Source organism: Cherax quadricarinatus, chromosome 4 (assembly GCF_038502225.1).
Source record: "Cherax quadricarinatus isolate ZL_2023a chromosome 4, ASM3850222v1, whole genome shotgun sequence".
Classification (NCBI taxonomy): Eukaryota; Metazoa; Arthropoda; class Malacostraca; order Decapoda; family Parastacidae; genus Cherax; species Cherax quadricarinatus.
Window position 1 is genome coordinate 70,701,438 of NC_091295.1, and position 21,470 is coordinate 70,722,907.

General features: G+C 39.7%; 1 protein-coding gene across 1 annotated transcript in view; it reads right to left on the reverse strand.

Moving 5' to 3' along the window:
• The window catches only part of LOC128684439 (uncharacterized), a 212,970-nt gene that overhangs the window by 25,856 nt on the left and 165,644 nt on the right, over nucleotides 1–21,470 (reverse strand). The window contains exons 5-6 of the mRNA XM_070097588.1: nucleotides 8,701–8,805; nucleotides 2,020–2,125 (exon numbers count right to left, since the gene is read on the reverse strand). Coding sequence (XP_069953689.1) covers nucleotides 2,020–2,125; nucleotides 8,701–8,805 — 211 coding nt within the window. The remainder of the gene's footprint in view (nucleotides 1–2,019; nucleotides 2,126–8,700; nucleotides 8,806–21,470) is intronic.

Genomic DNA, 21,470 nt, shown 5'->3' on the forward strand with positions numbered 1-21,470 from the left:
GGTGAGGAAAAAAAGGTTAGTGGTGCGTTGAGGTATATGTGGAGTCAAAAAACGTTATCTATGGAGGCGAAGAAGGGAATGTATGAAAGTATAGTAGTACCAACACTCTTATATGGATGTGAAGCTTGGGTTGTGAATGCAGCAGCGAGAAGGCGGTTGGAGGCAGTGGAGATGTCCTGTCTAAGGGCAATGTGTGGTGTAAATATTATGCAGAAAATTCGGAGTGTGGAAATTAGGAGAAGGTGTGGAGTTAATAAAAGTATTAGTCAGAGGGCTGAAGAGGGGTTGTTGAGGTGGTTTGGTCATTTAGAGAGAATGGATCAAAGTAGAATTACTTGGAGAGCATTTAAATCGGTAGGAGAAGGAAGACGGGGTAGGGGTCGTCCTCGAAAACGTTGGAAGGAAGGGGTAAGGGAGGTTTTATGGGCGAGGGGCTTGGACTTTCAGCAGGTGTGCATGAGCGTGTTCGATAGGAGTGAATGGAGACTAATGGTATTTGGGACCTGACGATCTGTTGGAGTGTGAGCAGGGTAATATTTAGTGAAGGGACTCAGGGAAACCGGTTATTTTTATATAGCCAAACTTGAGTCCTGGAAATGGGAAGTACAATGCCTGCACTCTAAAGGAGGGGTTTCGGGATATTAGCAGTTAGGAGGGATATGTTGTGTATCTTTATACGTATATGCTTCTTAACTGTTGTGTTTCTGAGTGCCTCTGCAAAAACAGTGATTATGTGTGAGTGAGGTGAAAGTGTTGAATGATGATGAAAGTATTTTCTTTTTTTTTGGGTCACCCTGCCTTGGTGGGAGATGGCTGACTTGTTAAAAAAAAAAAAAAAGGTCTTTAAGCCTATTTACAGGTTGGCAAAAATTTTAATTCCTGAATGTTTATCTGATAGTACTTAAGATATCTAGACTGTCATATGTGAGCACCTCTGCAAGGACAGTGATTATGCATGAGTAATGGTGAAAGTGTTGAATGATGATGAAAGTTTTTTCTTTCTTTTTGGGTATTTCTTCCATTTGGGGGTCACGCTGCCTCAGTGGCCAACGTGTTATAAAAAAAAAAAAAAATGGGTGGTGTGAATAAAGCAAAAGAGGAAACTGTCAAGAGTGTTAGGAGCAAGATGAGTTGACCAAGAGAGTGAATAACTCTCTGGTTATAAATAATAAATAAATATATAAATTTTTATTTTTTTGCAAAGCTTACAATGTGTGGTTTACATATTATAAAAATTTAATTATAAGGAATGCCTCTAGCATGCCTAGGTATTTCAGGCAGACTAATCCTAATTCTTACTCTAAACTTACACAGGTTATGAAGCAGTACATTTTAATATGGTATCTTATTGCATACTAGGTAACTGAAGAAATGAATTAGATTTATAATAATGAGGAAGTACAAAACGTACAACAAAATTAAAATTAGTAAATTTAGGGACGGGAATGATAATTCTTGGCATGATACACTGTTCCTTTTAAAGCTCCTATAATGAGAGAGTTTCTTAGGCAACTTAGGCAATAGTTATATTAGGAATTTTATGTTTACAGTTATTTGGGTGAGTGTAAGTGTAAATTAGGGGGAATCACAGATATCAAGAGTAAGTCTATTTTGTTTTGGATGTGTGCATGATACGAATAAGAGATTGATGGAAGGATGAAGAGGGTGCCTCAGGGAAAAGTTAGGGTATAAAGGAAGTTAGCATAGTAAAAACTTCAGTATCCAACAGACGTGTGTGAGTGTTACAGAAGATCTGAGACAAGTAGTTATTGAGATTTTGTGTGGTATTGAAATCTGAGCAAGGTAGGGTCAATGCCCTCATGACCTGGTCTATGACCAGACCTGCACAGCTTCAGTTTTAGGGTTGGTTGAGATGTTACAGTCAGGAACATCATTTAAACAGTGATGTCTGTGCACTACTTGAGAGACAGCTACACAACAAGTGATGGTGAATGCTTTTTCTAAGGGTTACCCTACTTTGTTGGGAAAAGCGAATGCAAGAAAGTGAATATGACTTACTATGAACCATCAGGGAAATTATCCTCATTAAATGCAGCATGAGATCTCCTTTTTCTTGATGAGCAGCTACTTGATTCATAAGGAAACCTTCCTTTTCTCTTTGTGCCTGTAGAAAAATAATTAAAAATACTGTACATAACTTATTAATCTTCAAACACAAATTAATCTTCAATATAAATGCTGGATGAAAAAGGTACACAAAACAGCATAAGTCTTAATAATAATGTTGGTTGGGATCTTTATTAAACTAATCTGATAAAGCTTCTTGAACATAAGAACTGAGGAAGACTGTAGCAGACCTACTGGCCCAAACAAGACAAAAACAATATCACAATAGAGGCTTATGCTTTGTGTGTGCCTTTCTCATCCACTTGTCTGCTCACAGCCTCTTCTTCCTATATATAAATGCTATAAAAGTAACTGATGAAGAGCCCTTGATCTGAAGAATAGGAACTACTTTTCTTTCTTAGCCTACCCAATCCTTAACCCTTTGACTGTTTTGGTCGTATATAGTATACGTCTTACGAGCCACCGTTTTTGACGTATATACACTCATAAATTCTAGCGGCTTCAAATCAAGTAGGAGAAAGCTGGTAGGCCCACATGTGAGAGAATGGGTCTGTGTGGTCAGTGTGCACCATATAAAAAAATCTTGCAGCATGCAGTGTATAATGAGAAAACAAAAAAACTCAGACCGTTTTTTTTTAATTAAAATGCCGACTTTGTAGTCTATTTTCGTATAGTATTCATGGTTGTACTCTCGTTTTCTTGGTCTCATTTGATAGAATGGAAAACATATTATAGAAACAGAGGTGATTTTGACTGGTTTTACTATAAGAAGAGCCTTGAAATGGAGCTCAAAGTAGGGGAAATGTTTGATTTTTGCCAATATTCAAAAGTAAACAAATGATGTCATTTTCCAAAAAATGTCCAAGTAGCCATTCTACTATGCAGTCACAAATGGGTTCACATTATTTATACAATTATTACAATATTGCAGTACTCTGCATAACAGTAAATCTTTTATTTTTTGTTTGAATAAAAATCCAAAATAGAAAGCAAGAGTAATATCAGAGGGGCCTGGAGACGTGACTGATGAACAAACAAAATGTTATTTTAGAGCCAGGAATGTCTGTATTGTTTATTCTGGACCCTATTTTGAAATTGTCATATTTTTTAATTTTCGTGAAATTGGCCAAATTGCAAATTTCTGACCACGTTATTGGATAGTTGAAATTGGTAAATGGGCAGTTTCTTGTACTCAATCGATAGAAAAAATGGAGTTCTAAAGAAGGTTGGTCGACTGGAACAATGGAATTAGCCAAAAATAGGGCTCAAAGTGGGCAAAATCGCCGATTCGTAAATATCACCGAGGTCGCTAACTTCACGAGAGCATAATTCCGTCAGTTTTCCATCAAATTTTGTTCTTTTGGTGTCATTACAATCAGGAAAAGATTCTCTATCATTTCATAAGAAAAATAATTTTTTTTTGTTTGGAAATTTTGTGACACCAGGAGACACCTCAGGATTTGAGGTTGCAACAGTCAAGGGGTTAAGCACTGTACAGGTCGGCCATCACTAATCTGGCATCACTGGGACCTGTAGGGTGCTAGACCTGGCACGGTAAATCACAGGATACCGTGTCATACTTTTGAAAGACCTGGGCCGTAAACTTTTACCAATGACACTATCTGAAATTAGTGCCGGATTATTGATGGAACTGGATTAGTGAGTGCTTAACCAGTGATGGCAGACCTGTATAACCCTCGTGGGTTTGGCCCTCTCCATATAAATAATAATGATACTCTTTGCAAGCATTTCAAAAGTCTCACCAAGTGGTCTCTCACCTTCCATCAGTAATTGATTATGACACTAACCCTTTCAGGGCCCATGCCGTAGATCTAAGGCTTTACATTGAGGGTCCAAACCGTAGATCTACGCAGTGAGCTCAGCTCACTCTGATAAGCTGTGAGCAGTAAACTTGGGTCTAGATATGAGAGAATACATCTATGTGGTATGTGTGCACCACATAAAACAAATCCTGCAGCACACAGTGTATAATGAGAGAAAAAAAACTAAGACCGTAATTTTCGATTAAAACAGCGACTTTGCACTGTTTTTTCGTATGTTTTTTATAGTTGTATTTGCAATTTCTTTTGTCTCGTTTGAAAGAATGGAAGATATATTACAGAAATAGAGATGATTTTGATTGGTTTTAGTACTGAAAATGGCTTGAAACTGACCTCAAATTAGCAATGTTAAATTTTTGCCGAAGTTCAAGAGTAAACAAATGACCTCACACGTCTAATACACTCCAGTTCGTGGGTCTAATATTTATTTTATTTTTATTATCACACTGGCCGATTCCCACCAAGGCAGGGTGGCCCGAAAAAGAAAAACTTTCACCATCATTCACTCCATCACTGTCTTGCCAGAAGGGTGCTTTACACTACAGTTTTTAAACTGCAACATTAACACCCCTCCTTCAGAGTGCAGGCACTGTACTTCCCATCTCCAGGACTCAAGTCCGGCCTGCCGGTTTCCCTGAACCCCTTCATAAATGTTACTTTGCTCACACTCCAACAGCACGTCATGTATTAAAAACCATTTGTCTCCATTCACTCCTATCAAACACGCTCACGCATGCCTGCTGGAAGTCCAAGCCCCTCGCACACAAAACCTCCTTTACCCCCTCCCTCCAACCTTTCCTAGGCCGACCCCTCCCCCGCCTTCCTCCCACTACAGACTGATACACTCTTGAAGTTATTCTGTTTCACTCCATTCTCTCCACATGTCCGAACCACCTCAACAACCCCTCCTCAGCTCTCTGGACAACAGTTTTGGTAATCCCACACCTCCTCCTAACTTCCAAACTACGAATTCTCTGCATTATATTCACACCACACATGACATGACATCTCCACTGCCTCCAGCCTTCTCCTCGCTGCAACATTCATCACCCATGCTTCACACCCATATAAGAGCGTTGGTAAAACTATACTCTCATACATTCCCCTCTTTGCCTCCAAGGACAAAGTTCTTTGTCTCCACAGACTCCTAAGTGCACCACTCACTCTTTTTCCCTCATCAATTCTATGATTCACCTCATCTTTCATAGACCCATCCGCTGACACGTCCACTCCCAAATATCTGAATACATTCACCTCCTCCATACTCTCTCCCTCCAATCTGATATTCAATCTTTCATCACCTAATCTTTTTGTTATCCTCATAACCTTACTCTTTCCTGTATTCACCTTTAATTTTCTTCTTTTGCACACCCTACCAAATTCATCCACCAATCTCTGCAACTTCTCTTCAGAATCTCCCAAGAGCACAGTGTCATCAGCAAAGAGCAGCTGTGACAACTCCCACTTTGTGTGTGATTCTTTATCTTTTAACTCCACGCCTCTTGTCAAGACCCTCGCATTTACTTCTCTTACAACCCCATCTATAAATATATTAAACAACCACGGTGACATCACACATCCTTGTCTAAGGCCTACTTTTACTGGGAAATAATTTCCCTCTTTCCTACATACTCTAACTTGAGCCTCACTATCCTCGTAAAAACTCTTCACTGCTTTCAGTAACCTACCTCCTACACCATACACTTGCAACATCTGCCACATTGCCCCCCTATCCACCCTGTCATACGCCTTTTCCAAATCCATAAATGCCACAAAGACCTCTTTAGCCTTATCTAAATACTGTTCACTTATATGTTTCACTGTAAACACCTGGTCCACACACCCCCTACCTTTCCTAAAGCCTCCTTGTTCATCTGCTATCCTATTCTCCGTCTTACTCTTAATTCTTTCAATAATAATTCTACCATACACTTTACCAGGTATACTCAGCAGACTTATCCCCCTATAATTTTTGCACTCTCTTTTATCCCCTTTGCCTTTATACAAAGGAACTATGCATGCTCTCTGCCAATCCCTAGGTACCTTACCCTCTTCCATACATTTATTAAATAATTGCACCAACCACTCCAAAACTATATCCCCACCTGCTTTTAACATTTCTATCTTTATCCCATCAATCCCGGCTGCCTTACCCCCTTTCATTTTACCTACTGCCTCACGAACTTCCCCCACACTCACAACTGGCTCTTCCTCACTCCTACAAGATGTTATTCCTCCTTGTCCTATACACGAAATCACAGCTTCCCTATCTTCATCAACATTTAACAATTCCTCAAAATATTCCCTCCATCTTCCCAATACCTCTAACTCTCCATTTAATAACTCTCCTCTCCTATTTTTAACTGACAAATCCATTTGTTCTCTAGGCTTTCTTAACTTGTTAATCTCACTCCAAAACTTTTTCTTATTTTCAACAAAATTTGTTGATAACATCTCACCCACTCTCTCATTTGCTCTCTTTTTACATTGCTTCACCACTCTCTTAACCTCTCTCTTTTTCTCCATATACTCTTCCCTCCTTGCATCACTTCTACTTTGTAAAAACTTCTCATATGCTAACTTTTTCTCCCTTACTACTCTCTTTACATCATCATTCCACCAATCGCTCCTCTTCCCTCCCGCACCCACTTTCCTGTAACCACAAACTTCTGCTGAACACTCTAACACTACATTTTTAAACCTTCCCCATACCTCTTCGACCCCATTGCCTATGCTCTCATTAGCCCATCTATCCTCCAATAGCTGTTTATATCTTACCCTAACTGCCTCCTCTTTTAGTTTATAAACCTTCACCTCTCTCTTCCCTGATGCTTCTATTCTCCTTGTATCCCATCTACCTTTTACTCTCAGTGTAGCTACAACTAGAAAGTGATCTGATATATCTGTGGCCCCTCTATAAACATGTACATCCTGAAGTCTACTCAACAGTCTTTTATCTACTAATACATAATCCAACAAACTACTGTCATTTCGCCCTACATCATACCTTGTATACTTATTTATCCTCTTTTTCTTAAAATATGTATTACCTATAACTAAACCCCTTTCTATACAAAGTTCAATCAAAGGGCTCCCATTATCATTTACACCTGGCACCCCAAACTTACCTACCACACCCTCTCTAAAAGTTTCTCCCACTTTAGCATTCAGGTCCCCTACCACAATTACTCTCTCACTTGGTTCAAAGGCTCCTATACATTCACTTAACATCTCCCAAAATCTCTCTCTCTCCTCTGCATTCCTCTCTTCTCCAGGTGCATACACGCTTATTATGACCCACTTCTCGCATCCAACCTTTACTTTAATCCACATAATTCTTGAATTTACACATTCATATTCTCTTTTCTCCTTCCATAACTGATCATTTAACATTACTGCTACCCCTTCCTTTGCTCTAACTCTCTCAGATACTCCAGATTTAATCCCATTTATTTCCCCCCACTGAAAGTCTCCTACCCCCCTTCAGCTTTGTTTCGCTTAGGGCCAGGACATCCAACTTCTTTTCATTCATAACATCAGCAATCATCTGTTTCTTGTCATCCGCACTACATCCACGCACATTTAAGCATCCCAGTTTTATAAAGTTTTTCTTCTTCTCTTTTTTAGTAAGTGTCTACAGGAGAAGGGGTTACTAGCCCATTGCTCCCGGCATTTTAGTCGCCTCATACGACACGCATGGCTTACGGAGGAAAGATTCTTTTCCACTTCCTCATGGACAATAGAAGAAATACAGAAGAACAAGAGCTATTTAGAAAAAGGAGAAAAACCTAGATGTATGTATATATATATATATATGCATGTGCGTGTCTGTCAAGTGTGACCAAAGTGTAAGTAGGAGTAGCAAGATATCCCTGTTATCTAGCGTGTTTATGAGACAGAAAAAGAAACCAGCAATCCTACCATCATGCAAAACAGTTACAGGTTTCTGTTTCACAGTCATCTGGCAGGACGGTAGTACTTCCCTGGGTGGTTGCTGTCTACCAACCTACTAATATATGTTCACAAATGTGGTGATATTATTTATACAATTATTACAACATTGCATAACAGTAAATCTTCTATTTTTTGGTTTGAATAAAAATTCATTATGTGAATAAAAAATAAAAATGAAATTCATTTGTAAAGCCTGAAAACGTAACTAATGAACAGAAGAAATGTTAGTTTAGTGCCAGGAATGTCTGCATTGTTTATTCTGGACCCTATTTTGAAATTGGAATATTTTGAACTTTGCATTAAATTGGCCAAATTACCAATTTCTGATCACTTTATTTTGTAGTTGAAACAGTTGACTTGGCGATTTCTTAAGCTCAGTCAATAGAACAGAAGTAATACTAGTGAAATAGCTAATAACTTGGTCAACTGGAATAATGTAATTGGCCTAAAATGGGAGTCGAAGTCAGCAAAATTGCCGATGCGTAAATATTGCTGACACATCAAAATTCGAGAGAGCATAATTTTGTCAATTTTCCATCAAATTTCGTACTTTTTGTTTTATTACCTTCAGAAACAGATTCTCTACCATTTCATAAGAAAAAATAACAAAATTATTTTTTGAAAATTCTTGGACCTTGGTGCACACTTTGAAATTTGGCCTCCGGACCCTGAAAGGGTTAATTCAAAACATAACATAAATTTAGTTTTGAAAGTGAGTAAAACTGAAGAGCGCTTTGCTCGTAATTCCTTATGAAGAATGAAGTGTTATTCCTAATAAACTCTTGTTGCAAAAATGGCAAGGAATTCTTAAGCTTACCTTTGGCTTGAGGTTGACTTCCAGGCCTCCTGTACTTCATAACACCATTTTCTTCGTAGAGTATAAGTTGTGTCAAAATTCCATCAATGGGTAGTCTCGTTTCATCTGAGGATTAAAGGAAGGAAACAGAAGGGAGAAGGAAAGACGGCGAGGAAGAGGAGGACGGACGAGTAAGGAAAAAAGGAGAAAGATGGAGGAGTAAGGGATAAAAGAGGAGGATGGAGTAGTAAGGGATAAAGGAGGAGGAAAGGACAGAAGTGGCAATTAAAATAAATTATTGTAGATCTAGTTTAAACATTTATCAGTGATATAAAAGCTGGTGAATGAAATCATAAAAACAGTTAATAATAAATTACAGCGGAACCTTGGTTTTCGTATGCCCTGGTTTTCAAAGGATTTAGTTTTCAACGATATTTTTCATCGAAATTTTGCCCCAGTCTTCGTACATTTGCTTGGCTTCCATAGAGTTGACAATGGTCCATTGTACCAAATGCGTCTGCCTGCCTGCACCCACACAAAGTATCCTACGCGCTCTGACTCAGTTTGGCTTTGTTTCTCGTTGAGTGAGCATTACCCCAGGTGTTCATCCAAAACATTTCGTAATAATCCGTTGTTTTTTGTGCTTGTTTATTGAGTGCAACTGCTAAATAAGCCACCATGGGGCCAAAGAAAGTTACGAGTGCCAGCCCTAAGATAAAGAACACGAGAAACAATAGAATTCAAGAAAAAAACTTGTAGCAAAATAAAAAAAATAGCAGCATATCCTGTCAAGAGTTCACACTTTTCTTAACAATTTGACTGTCGCAAGCCCCTTTCTGAAACTGTTATTCTATGTCGCAAAATTTTTGGAAAAAAAAAAAAAAAAAATATTTTTTTCTTATGAAATGATAGAGAATCTTTTCCCGATGGTAATGACACCAAAAGTACAAAATTTGGTCGAGAACTCACGGAATTACGCTCCCGCAAAGTTAGCAGTCTCGGCGATATATACGCATTGGCAATTTCGCTGACTTTCAGCCTTGTTTTTGGCCAATTCCGTTGTTCCAGTTGACCAAACTCATAGCTATTTCTTTAGAACTCTATTTTTTTTCTATCAACTGAGTACAAGAAACTGCCCATTTACTGATTTGAACTACCCAATAAAGTGGTTAGAAATTGGCCATTTGGCCAATTTCATGCAAATTAAAAAAGATGCAAATTTCAAAATAGGGTCCAGAATAAACAATGTAGACATTCTTGGCACTAAAATAACATATCCTCTGTTCATTAGTCACATCTCTAGGCCCCTCTTATATTCCTATTGCTCTCTATTTTGATTTTTTATTTATACAAAAAATAGAAGATTTACTGTTATGCAGACTACTGCATTATTGTAAAAATGGTATAAATAATATCAGTGCACTAGTAAAGGAATTTTAGACTCCCCAGTTGATGTGTATTGGACGTGTGGTGTGATTTGCTTACTCCTGAACATTGGTAAAAATCAAACATTTCCGCTACTTTGAACTCAATTTCAAGGTCGTTTCCATCGTGAAATTAATAAAAATCATCTCTATTTCTGTAATATGTTTTCCATTTTATCACATGACACCATGAAAATGAGAATACAACGATAAATACTATATGAAAATGCACCTCAAATTCTGCGTTTTAATCCAAAAAAACGGTCAGATTTTTTCTCATTATGCACTGCGTGCTGCAGAATTTTTTTTATGTGGTGCACACTGACCACACAGACCCATTCTCTCACATGTGGACCTACCAGCTTTCTCGTGCTAGATTTGAAGCCGCTAGAATTACTGAGTACATATACGTCCGAAACACTGGCTTATAAGACATATATGTATGACCAAAACAGTCAAAGGGTTAAGAACTGTTATGCACAATTTTTATCTCACTACACTTGGTATCTCCTGTGAGCTGCTTCTCCATCATCCATGTCAACAGCAGCTTTTCCATCTTTTCAGTGACAGAGGTCTGCTGCTTAGAAATTATTGTAATGCCCTTTACTGGCGCTATAGCCTTTATAGGCTCCTCTTGCTTTAGTATTGTACATATAGAAAAGGGGCTACGCTTGTACTCACTTGCCAAGTCCTTAACCCTTGTACCTAGTCTGTGCTTATCAATAATTTTTTCCTTTAATTCCATGCAAATCATGTTGACGGCTTTGAGGGGACTTGAGCTAGAGTTTGTCACGGCCATGCTAACAGGAGATTCATCTGTAAAAATTTGCATTTGTGGACACAGTGGTGCCTATGCTAACCTTCCTATGTTGTAGAAATATACCTAGCTGGACGAATCTTATTGAAGCTAGCTGGCCCAGTGGCTAACGCAACGGTCTGGAGTTTTGACTCTTTGACCGTGGGTTCAAATCCCGCCCATGGAATGGTTTGTTTGCAATTGTGTCATTACGATTTCGTGAGTCATCCTCTTTTTCTTCTCAGCACTGTCCTTTGCACTTGCTTTCTTAGGCCCCACGGTTAGAAGAAAGAAATCTGGTGAATTAACTGCACGACATGTTAGGAAATCACGAGAATTCTCTGCACTGCAAGGGTAGCTCCGTAAGCACTTGTGCAATGGTAAGCATTGTGGTGTTGTTGTCAAACTAAATTATATGCAGTACGTACATAGAATTATTATAATTATTATTGTACTATCACATTATATTACACCTACCATCCGACTTACGACCGAGTTCGGTTCCAAGAAACCGGTCGTAAGTCGAAATGGTTGTAAGTCGAACTTTACTACTGAATATCAACAAAACATTTTTGTAATGACTTTATTTTATTGTTTTATTTTGGTATTTCATGTTTTACTTTACTTTTTATGCTGTTAGTACTGTATTTTATACTCTAAAGTTTAGGATAAACACTGTGTACAACACAAATAGTTGTTTATTTCCCAGAAATTTGGCATAAAAAACACGGTCGCAAGTCGAGTGGTCGTAAGTCGATCAGGTCGTAAGTCGGATGGTAGGTGTATTATTATATAGTATTTTTTTTTTTTCAACAAGTCGGCCATCTCCCACCGAGGCAGGGTGACCCAAAACAGAAAGAAAATCCCCAAAAAGAAAATACTTTCATCATCATTCAACACTTTCACCACACTCACACATTATCACTGTTTGTGCAGAGGTGCTCAGAATACAACAGTTTAGAAGCATATACGTATAAGATACACAACATATCCCCCCAAACTGCCAATATCCCAAACCCCTCCTTTAAAGTGCAGGAATTGTACTTCCCATTTCCAGGACTCAAGTCCGACTATATGAAAATAACCGGTTTCCCTGAATCCCTTCACTAAATATTACCCTGCTCACACTCCAACAGATCGTCAGGTCCCAAGTATCATTCGTCTCCATTCACTCCTATCTAACACGCTCACGCATGCTTGCTGGAAGTCCAAGCCCCTCGCCCACAAAACCTCCTTTACCCCCTCTCTCCAACTCTTTCGAGGACGACCCCTACCTCGCCTTCCTTCTCCTACAGATTTAAATGCTCTCCATGTCATTCTACTTTGATCCATTCTCTCTAAATGACCAAACCACCTCAACAACCCCTCTTCTGCCCTCTGACTAATACTTTTATTAACTCCACACCTTTTCCTAATTTCCACACTTGGAATTTTCTGCATAATATTTACACCACACATTGCCCTTAGACAGGACATCTCCACTGCCTCCAACCGTCTCCTCGCTGCTGCATTTACCACCCAAGCTTCACACCCATATAAAAGTGTTGGTACTACTATACTTTCATACATTCCCTTCTTTGCCTCCATAGATAGCGTTTTTTGACTCCACATATACCTCAACGCACCATTCACCTTTTTTCCCTCATCAATTCTATGATTAACCTCATCCTTCATAAATCCATCCGGCACCTCAACTCCCAAGTATCTGAAAACATTCACTTCTTCCATACTCCTCCTCCCCAATTTGATATCCAATTTTTCTTTATCTAAATCATTTGATACCCTCATCACCTTACTCTTTTCTATCTTCACTTTCAACTTTCTACCTTTACACACATTCCCAAACTCATCCACTAACCTTTGCAATTTTTCTTTAGAATCTCCCATAAGCACAGTATCATCAGCAAAAAGTAGCTGTGTCAATTCCCATTTTGAATTTGATTCCCCATAATTTAATCCCACCCCTCTCCTGAACACCCTAGCATTTACTTCTTTTACAACCCCATCTATAAATATATTAAACAACCATGGTGACATTACACATCCCTGTCTAAGACCTACTTTTACCGGGAAATAGTCTCCCTCTCTTCACACACACTAACCTGAGCCTCACTATCCTCATAAAAACTCTTTACAACATTTAGTAACTTACCACCTATTCCATATACTTGCAACATCTGCCACATTGCTCCTCTATCCACTCTATCATATGCCTTTTCTAAATCCATAAATGCAATAAAAACTTCCCTACCTTTATCTAAATACTGTTCACATATATGCTTCAATGTAAACACTTGATCTACACATCCCCTACCCACTCTGAAACCTCCTTGCTCATCCGCAATCCTACATTCTGTCTTACCTCTAATTCTTTCAATTATAACCCTACTGTACACTTTTCCTGGTATACTCAGTAAACTTATTCCTCTATAATTTTTACAATCTCTTTTGTCCCATTTCCCTTTATATAAAGGGACTGTACATGCTCTCTGCCAATCCCTAGGTACCTTCCCCTCTTTCAAACATTTATTAAACAAAAGTACCAACCACTCCAACACTATATCCCCCCCTGCTTTTACCATTTCTGTCATGATCCCATCAGTTCCAGCTGCTTTACCCCCTTTCATTCTACGTAATGCCTCACATACCTCCCCCACACTTACATTCTGCTCTTCTTCACTCCTAAAAGATGGTATACCTCCCTGACCAGTGCATGATATTACCGCTTCCCTTTCTTCCTTAACATTTAAAAGTTCCTCAAAATATTCTCGCCATCTACCTAATACCTCCCTCTCCCCATCTACTAACTCCCCTACTCTGTTTTTAACTGACAAATCCATACTTTCCCTAGGCTCTCTTAACTTATTTAACTCACTCCAAAAATTTTTCTTATTTTCATTAAAATTTTTTGACAGTGCCTCTCCCACTCTATCATCTGCTCTTCTTTTGCACTCTCTCACCACTCTCTTCACCTTTCTTTTACTCTCCATATACTCTGCTCTTCTTATAACACTTCTGCTTTGTAAAAACCTCTCATAAGCTAACTTTTTCTCTTTTATCACACCCTTTACTTCATCATTCCACCAATCACTCCTCTTTCCTCCTGCCCCCACCCTCCTATAACCACAAACTTATAGTTTATACACTTTCACCTCCCTCTTACTTGTTGTTGCCACCTTCCTCTTTTCCCATCTACCTCTTACTCTAACTGTAGCTACAACTAAATAATGATCCGATATATCAGTTGCCCCTCTATAAACGTGTACATCCTGGAGCCTACCCATCAACCTTTTATCCACCAATACATAATCTAACAAACTACTTTCATTACGTGCTACATCATACCTTGTATATTTATTTATCCTCTTTTTCATAAAATATGTATTACTTATTACCAAATCTCTTTCTACACATAGCTCAATTAAAGGCTCCCCATTTACATTTACCCCTGGCACCCCAAATTTACCTACTACTCCCACTATAACATTTTTACCCACTTTAGCATTGAAATCCCCAACCACCATTACTCTCACACTTGATTCATAAGTAATTATTATCAAATACAGTGGTCCCTCGATAATCGTCAGGTTCGATAGTCGTCTTTTTCGGAAAATGTCACGTTATTTTCGTCAAAACATTGGCTCGCAAATGGTCAGTTGACTCGTTAATCGTCATTCGTCCTGGAAGCGTACTTACGGCTCTGAGCCGCCTCGGCCTCCCTTCCCAGCCAGTGTGCCATTGTTTACCAGTGAGCAACGGTCCCCTCACTTGTTCATACAAAATATTTCATGATATTCCATTCATTTTAGTGCTTGCATGCGCTAAATAAGCTACCATGGGTCCAAAGAAAGCTCCTAGTGCCAAGACTTTGGTAAAGAAGGTGAGAAATACGACTGAATTTAAGAAAAACATCATTGAACAATATGAAAGTGGTGTACGTGTGGCCGAACTGGCCAGGATGTATAACAAATCCCGTACAACCATATCTTCCATCGTGGCCAAGAAAAAGGAAATCAAGGAAGCTGTTGTTGCAAAGGGGGTAAATATGCTGACAAAAATGAGATCACCAGTACTCAAAGATGTTGAGAAGTTATTATTGGTGTGGATAAACAAGAAACAATTAGCAGGAGATAGTCTTATGACGTCAATTATTTGTGAAAAGGCTAGGCATTTGCATGATGATCTGGTAAAGAATTGCCTGCAATGAGTACTGATAATTGTGAATTTAAGGCCAGCAAAGGTTGGTTTGAGAGATTTAAGAACTGTAGTGGCATATACATGTACAGTGTGATAAGGCATTGTGAGGCTGCAAGATTGGACCAAAAAGCGGCTGAAAAATATGTGCAGGAATTCAAGGAGTACATAGAGGCTGAAGGACTGAAACCTTAACAAGTGTTCAATTGTGATGAAACAGGCCTCTTTTGTAAGAAAATGCCAAAAAGGACCTACATTACTCAGGAGGAAAAGGCACTGCCAGGACACAAGCCTATGAAAAACAGGCTGACGCTCATGTTCTGTGCTAATGCTAGTGGGGATTTCAAAGTGAAGCCATTACTAGTGTACCATTCTGAAAATCCCAGTGTGTTCAGGAAAAACAATGTTATGAAGAGTAAATTGTGTGTGTTTTGGAGATCTAATAATAAGGCATGGGTCACGAGGGAAATTTTCGTCAAGTGGTTCAATGAAGTGTTTGGCCCAAGTGTGAAGAATTACCTCCTGAAAAAGAAATTGGATCTCAAGTGCCTCCTAGTAATGGACAATGTACCTGCTCATCCTCCAAACTTGGATGACCTAATTCTGAAGGAGTTTGGGTTCATCACAGTAAAGTTTTTCCCCCCGAATACCACTCCTCTCCTCCAGCCCATGGACCAGCAGGTCATTTCAAAGTTTAAAAAACTCTACACCAAAGCAATGTTTCAAAGGTGCTTTAATGTGACCTCAGACACTCACTTCAGCATCCTCCATTGCATAAGCCTTATAGGTAAGGTTTGGGAGGGAGTGAATACCAGGACATTGAATTCTGTTTGGAAAAAGTTGTGGCCAGATTGTGTCGACAAGAGGGATTTTGAAGGGTTTGTGGCTGCCCCTGATGAGCCTATGTCAGTTGTGAAATCTATTGTGGCATTGGGGAGTTCCATGGGGGGTTGGATGTGAGTTTGGAGGATGTAGAAGAGTTGGTGGAGGACCACAACAAAGAGCTAACCACTGAGGAGCTGCAAGAGCTGCAGCAGGAACAGCAACAGATCGCAGCTCAGAATCTTGCTGCAGAGGAGGAGGAAGAGAGATGGAAGAAGGTGCTTTCTTCAGAAATTAAGGAGACTTTTGAAATGTGGGGTAGGATGGAAAGATTTATGGAGAAACATCACCGGCAACTTGTACAGTGAAAGAGTCTTGGCCCATTTTAGGGAAGTTTTAAAGAGACGCCAGAAACAAAGCTCTCTGGACCCTTTTTTTGCAAGACAGGACTCCAGTGACTCTCAAGCTGGTCCTAGTGGCATTAAGAAACAGAGAAGAGAAGTAACCCCAGAAAAGCACTTGGTACCTGAGATGTTGATGGAAGGGGATTCCCCTTCCAAACAGTAATTCAATCTCTCCTCTCCTCCAGTCTTCCATACGCTAAGAAGAATCGCCAATAAAGATAAGTGTTATGCTGTTAATGTTTCATTTATCATGTCCCATTGTATTGTTTATGTACTACATCTATATTTCATGTAAAAAAATTTTTTGTTTTAATACTTCTGGGTGTCAGGAATGGATTAATTGTATTTACATTATTTCTTATGGGGAAAATTGATTCGAAAATCATCTATTTCGATAATCGTTGCACTTCCAGGAATGGATTAACGACAATAAACGAGGGACCACTGTATTATCTTTATTATTAGTATGTATGCATTATTATACAGTGGTCCCTCGCTTTTCGTAGTTCTCGGTAATCGTAAATTTCGCCAATCATAGGGATATTTTCGTATAAACATGGACTCGCTTTTCATAGGTTGACTCGCAAATAGTAGTTCGTCTGGGACGCGTACGCACGGTGTGAGCCGGAGCGGCCTCCCTACCCAGCCAGTCTGGCATTGTTTACCAGTGAGTGAAGGTCCCCTCAAGTGCTCCTACGAAATATTTCATAATATTCCACTCATTTTAGTGCTTGCAAGTACTAAATAAGCTACCATGGCTCCAAAGAAAGCTCCTAGTGCCAAGCCTGTGGTAAAGAAGGTGAGAAATATGTACAGTGACAAAGTATTGGGCCATTTTCGGGAAGTGTTAAAGAGACGCCAGAAACAGAGCTCTCTCCACAGTTACTTTGCGAGACAGGACTAGAGTGACTCTCAAGGTGGTCCTAGTGGCATTAAGAAACAGAGAAGAGAAGCAACCCCAGAGAAGCAATTGGTACCTGAGGTGTTGCTGGAAGGGGATTCCCCTTCCAAACTATAAACAATCCACTCTCTCTCCTTCTCCAGTCTCCCATACACTAAGAAGAATCTCCAATAAAGGTAAGTGTTATGCTGTTAATGTTTCATTCATCATTTCCCATTGTATTGTTTATGTACTATATGTATATTTCATGTAAAAATTTTTTTTGTTTTAATACTTCCGAGTGTCAGGAACGGATTAATTGTATTTACATTATTTCTTATGGGGAAAATTGATTCGCAAATCGTAAATTTCGTTTATAGCAACGGCTCCAGGAACGGATTAATTACGAAAAACGAGGGACCACTGTATTATTATTATTATTATTATTCTAGGGACCTGGAGCACAGATCCAATTCCCTTGATCAAGAGCCCCTCACCACGTACTACTACTAATAATAATGATAAAAATAATAATTATTATAACAATAATATAATGCAGTGGACCCTTGAGTTCCGGCAGCCTCAACTTTCGTGAAATTCGACCTTCGGCGAGTTTTTTTTTGGAAAAAATCGGCCTTGAGCTTCGTGTAAAAACTCGTGTTTCGGCGACCGTCCGGTACCCGTCCGCCCGTCACCGTGTACACAAAGCCAACCTCCCACACCATTCACGCTCAGTGTGCCACTGTTTACCAACATGTGACCATCACCCCGTGGGTTCATACGTAATAATCCATTGTTTTTTGTGATTACAACTGCTAAATAAGTCACCATGGGCCCAAGGAAAGCTAGTGCAAGCCCTTTGGTAAAGAAAGTGAGGAACATGATCGGAGAAATTTGTGGCCAGATTGTGTACAAGAGAGGGATTTTGAAGGGTTTGTGGCTGACCCTAAGGAACCTATGCCAGTTGTGGAAACTATTGTGGCATTGGGGATGTCCCTGGGGTTGGAGGTGAGTGGTGAGGATGTCGAAGAGTTGGTGGAGGATCACAGGGAAGAGCTAACCACTGAAGAGCTGTAAGAGCTTCATCTGCAACAGCAAGAGATCACAGCTCAGGAAACTGCTGCAGAGGAGGAGGAAGAGAGATGGAAGGTGTCTTCTTCAAAGATTAAGGACATTTGTGCAAAGTGGACACAAGTGCAAACATTTATGGATGAACTTCACCCTAACAAAGCTGTTGCAGGCCGTATTGGCAACATGTACAATGACAGTGTTGTGTCCCACTTCAGACAAATCTTAAAGAAATGCCAGAAACAGACCTCTCTGGACAGATAGTTTGTGCAACAGGGGTCCAGTGACTCTCAAGCTGGTCCCAGTGGCATTAAAAGAAGAAGGGAAGTAACCCCAGATATGGACTTCATACCTGAAGTCCGAATGGAAGGAGATTCTCCTTCCAAAAAATAGTGTACACCTTCCTCCTATACCCTCCTCCCATCTTCCATCCATGCAGAAGTCTTCAGTAAAGGTAAGTGTAATGTTATTATTATTATTTTAACTGCATGTACTTGATTTCTGATTGTTTTCATTATGTAAATCTTTATTTAATTTGAAAAATTTTTTTTATTATTATCACACTGGCCGATTCCCACCAAGGCAGGGTGGCCCGAAAAAGAAAAGCTTTCACCATCATTCACTCCATCACTGTCTTGCCAGAAGGGTGCTTTACACTACAGTTTTTAAACTGCAACATTAACACCCCTCCTTCAGAGTGCAGGCACTGTACTTCCCATCTCCAGGACTCAAGTCCGGCCTGCCGGTTTCCCTGAACCCCTTCATAAATGTTACTTTGCTCACACTCCAACAGCACGTCAAGTATTAAAAACCATTTGTCTCCATTCACTCCTATCAAACACGCTCACGCATACCTGCTGGAAGTCCAAGCCCCTCGCACACAAAACCTCCTTTACCCCCTCTCTCCAACCTTTCCTAGGCTGACCCCTACCCCGCCTTCCTTCCACTACAGACTGATACACTCTTGAAGTCATTCTGTTTCGCTCCATTCTCTCTACATGTCCAAACCACCTCAACAACCCTTCCTCAGCCCTCTGGACAACAGTTTTGGTAATCCCGCACCTCCTCCTAACTTCCAAACTACGAATTCTCTGCATTATATTCACACCACACATTGCCCTCAGACATGACATCTCCACTGCCTCCAGCCTTCTCCTCGCTGCAACATTCATCACCCATGCTTCACACCCATATAAGAGCGTTGGTAAAACTATACTCTCATACATTCCCCTCTTTGCCTCCAAGGACAAAGTTCTTTGTCTCCACAGACTCCTAAGTGCACCACTCACTCTTTTCCCCTCATCAATTCTATGATTCACCTCATCTTTCATAGACCCATCCGCTGACACGTCCACTCCCAAATATCTGAATACATTCACCTCCTCCATACTCTCTCCCTCCAATCTGATATTCAATCTTTCATCACCTAATCTTTTTGTTATCCTCATAACCTTACTCTTTCCTGTATTCACCTTTAATTTTCTTCTTTTGCACACCCTACCAAATTCATCCACCAATCTCTGCAACTTCTCTTCAGAATCTCCCAAGAGCACAGTGTCATCAGCAAAGAGCAGCTGTGACAACTCCCACTTTGTGTGTGATTCTTTATCTTTTAACTCCACGCCTCTTGCCAAGACCCTCGCATTTACTTCTCTTACAACCCCATCTATAAATATATTAAACAACCACGGTGACATCACACATCCTTGTCTAAGGCCTACTTTTACTGGGAAAAAATTTCCCTCTTTCCTACATACTCTAACTTGAGCTTCACTATCCTCGTAAAAACTCTTCACTGCTTTCAGTAACCTACCTCCTACACCATACACTTGCAACATCTGCCACATTGCCCCCCTATCCACCCTGTCATACGCCTTTTCCAAATCCATAAATGCCACAAAGACCTCTTTTGCCTTATCTAAATACTGTTCACTTATATGTTTCACTGTAAACACCTGGTCCACACACCCCCTACCTTTCCTAAAGCCTCCTTGTTCATCTGCTATCCTATTCTCCGTCTTACTCTTAATTCTTTCAATAATAACTCTACCATACACTTTATTTTAATACTTTTGGGTGTTCTCCACGGGGAAGTGGAACAGAATTCTTCCTCCGTAAGCCATGCGTGTCGCAAGAGGCAACTAAAATGCCGGGAGCAAGGGGCTAGTAACCCCTTCTCCTGTATATATTACTAAATGTAAAAGGAGAAACTTTCGTTTTTCCTTTTGGGCCACCCCGCCTCGGTGGGATACGGCCGGTGTGTTGAAAGAAAGAAAGATTTTTGGGTGTCTGAAACGGATTAATTTTATTTCCATTATTTCTTATGGGGAAAATGGTTTCGAGTTTCGTGATTTTCGACTTTCGGCGGGCTCTCTGGAACGGATTAATCATGAAACTCGGGGGTCCACTGTACTAGTAATAATAATAGTAAGGAGAAACTTCAAAGGGCCACCAATAGTTGGCACCACCATCAGCAAAACATTGGTAACCACTACTTTTCACCTGTCTAGACTTAAGTAATCTATTAGCATTAGGTTCAGTCTGCCTGAAATGCCTTGGCATGATAGTGCCTTTCTTTGCTCCAATCATATTATGATATGTAAACACACATTGTAACCTTTGCAAAAAAATAAATATTTTATTTATTTATTTATTTATTTAAGGAACTTCCCTTGAGTGGGAAGTTTGCATCCTGAAATTCTGTTCGTATCCAGATGTAAAAAATTGACTGAATGACGGTTCGTATCCTGAAAAATTCGCATGGTGGGGCATTCATAAGCCGAGGTTCCACTGTATAAGTACATATAATAAAATTTTAAATACGTTAAAAGAGGTGCACTGGTAAACACAAATAACTGACGAAGTTACCATCACATTTAGCTGAAACTTACTTGGTCACTTCAGTGCCACTGGAAACCCTTGCATACAAAAAAAAATCAATTAGAATGTTTTTTAACCCCTAAACAGTCCAAACATATACATGTATATACGTTTCATTTTTCATGCCTTCAAAATTGGCGCAATGTGCTCGAGTCGCCTAGACATGAGAGAATGGGTGTTTGCACTCAGTGTGCGCCATATGAAAAAAATCGGGGATGCCTGGATACCACATTCAGCTCCATCTTGGGTCAACATCATGGCACATCCTCGTGATTCACTCACGCCTCGTCGTATTAACACTACTATTCGAGGAAAGTGACATA